This window comes from Galeopterus variegatus, unplaced genomic scaffold (genome assembly GCF_000696425.1).
Source record: "Galeopterus variegatus unplaced genomic scaffold, G_variegatus-3.0.2 Scaffold3588, whole genome shotgun sequence".
NCBI lineage: Eukaryota > Metazoa > Chordata > Mammalia > Dermoptera > Cynocephalidae > Galeopterus > Galeopterus variegatus.
The window spans coordinates 191,377-193,026 of record NW_007729699.1 but is presented as its reverse complement, the minus strand read 5'-3'; the positions used below and the strand labels follow the sequence as shown (position 1 = coordinate 193,026).

Genomic DNA, 1,650 nt, shown 5'->3' with positions numbered 1-1,650 from the left:
GTGCTCAATAAAAGCTTGTTGAATGAGAGAGTGAGTAGTGAGTAAATGCAGCAGTAAGTGGGTGAGATCTGGAGGAATGCGAGTTAATGAGGCTCAGAGAGTGTAAGGAGAGGATGAAGGGTGGTGGTGCTGTGACACTGCAGACTGAAAACAAGGGGAAATGTGAGTCGATGGGTTGCTCATCTGGTGATTCCAGGATCCAGAAGGATTCTTGGTCTACTCCTAAATCAAGCAGGCATGTGGCAGGGTGGAAAGAGAGGGCAGCCTGCAGTCCTGCCCAATCGAGCTGCTGCCCAGCACTGACTCATCTGTCTTTTGCAAACAGGTGCCTGCCAGCTGCAGCCATGAGGATCCACAGCCTCTCTCTGCTGTCCTTCCTCCTTCTGGCCACTCTGGTGCTCTTAGTGAAGGGAAGAAAGGCAGTGAAGAATGGCCATCACAGCAAAATGGCTTTGGAACAGAGGGATACTCTGGGCAGAGTCCAGATTAAGCAGAGAGACCAGCCATCCAAGCCCACAATCAAAGGCAGATTTGTCAGCAGTGACCAAGCCAACTGCAAATGGGCTGTGACTGAGCAGGAGAAGGGCATCGCCCTGAAGGCTGAATGCACTCGAATGGACCATGAGTTCTCTTGTGTCTTTGCTGGCAATCCAACCCCATGCCTGAAGTTCAAGGAAAGTAAAGTTTACTGGAAACAAATTGCCCGGAAACTCCGCTCACAGAAGAACATCTGTGGGCACTCCAAGAGTGTCCTGAAGACCAGGATATGTGGAAAGGAGTTTCCAGAATCCAGTCTCAAGCTAGTGACCTCCACTTTGCTTGGGAACTTGAAGCCCAGGAAGAAGGAAACAGAGCTCTCCGCTAGGGAACATACCAAGGTCAAAGAAGCTTCCTCAATAAAGCCAATCAAGGCCAAGGAGGACTCCCCCTCTAGCCAAGCTGTGCCCCAGACCACGGGCAACAAAGGTCCTGAGTGTGTGGATGACCTATATGTGGCAAACCAGAAGACTGCCCTGGAGTTCTGTGGAGAGTCCTGGAGCTCCTTATGCACATTCTTCCTCAGTATGATACAGGACAAATCGTGCTGATAAAGTCAAAAGAGGACAAGTTCCATTACAAGATTTGTCTCATAAGCCCCTCTGTGTGCTGTAAAACTCTCCAAGTTCTCCAAAAGATATGAACTTCTGTGCTATGAGTATGCAATGGAATATTGAAATAGATTTGTGATTTTTGTGTTTGTGTTTTGGAATTTGTTTTATATTTACTTCCTTAGATGTGAGGTTCAGAGGATGTTTACCTCAGGATGAATTTCCATGGTTCACAAAGCTATGTGCATATAGGCAGTGAGACCAGTCTTCAGGCTGAGCAAACCAGAGAGATAATTTCTGTGAGATGCACTTTCTGCTAAATTAACAAAGATAATAAAGCTCTGGGTATTTTCAGAAATACATTCAATCATTGTTTGGTTTCTCTACCGCTGGTTCCAAATGAACTGAGGGCTCATTATAAACAGGTTCATATATTGGTGGATAAAATATCTAAGAAACTACTCCCTGTTTCACCCAACCCAAGTCATCCCCTAATGCAGTCCCTCTTTATAGTTTTATCCATTCATCTATCGTGTCCGATGCTTACTGAAGTGCAGTAATT

At 46.1% G+C, this 1,650-nt stretch overlaps 1 protein-coding gene across 1 annotated transcript; it reads left to right on the top strand.

Moving 5' to 3' along the window:
- The first annotated feature begins 344 nt into the window (after window positions 1–344).
- Window positions 345–1,088, top strand: LOC103601096 (fibroblast growth factor-binding protein 1-like). The gene is made up of 2 exons (XM_008585473.1): window positions 345–878; window positions 912–1,088. Exons 1-2 carry the CDS (start codon window positions 345–347, stop codon window positions 1,086–1,088), a joined length of 711 nt encoding a protein of 236 aa, XP_008583695.1.
- The last annotated feature ends 562 nt before the right edge of the window (window positions 1,089–1,650 follow it).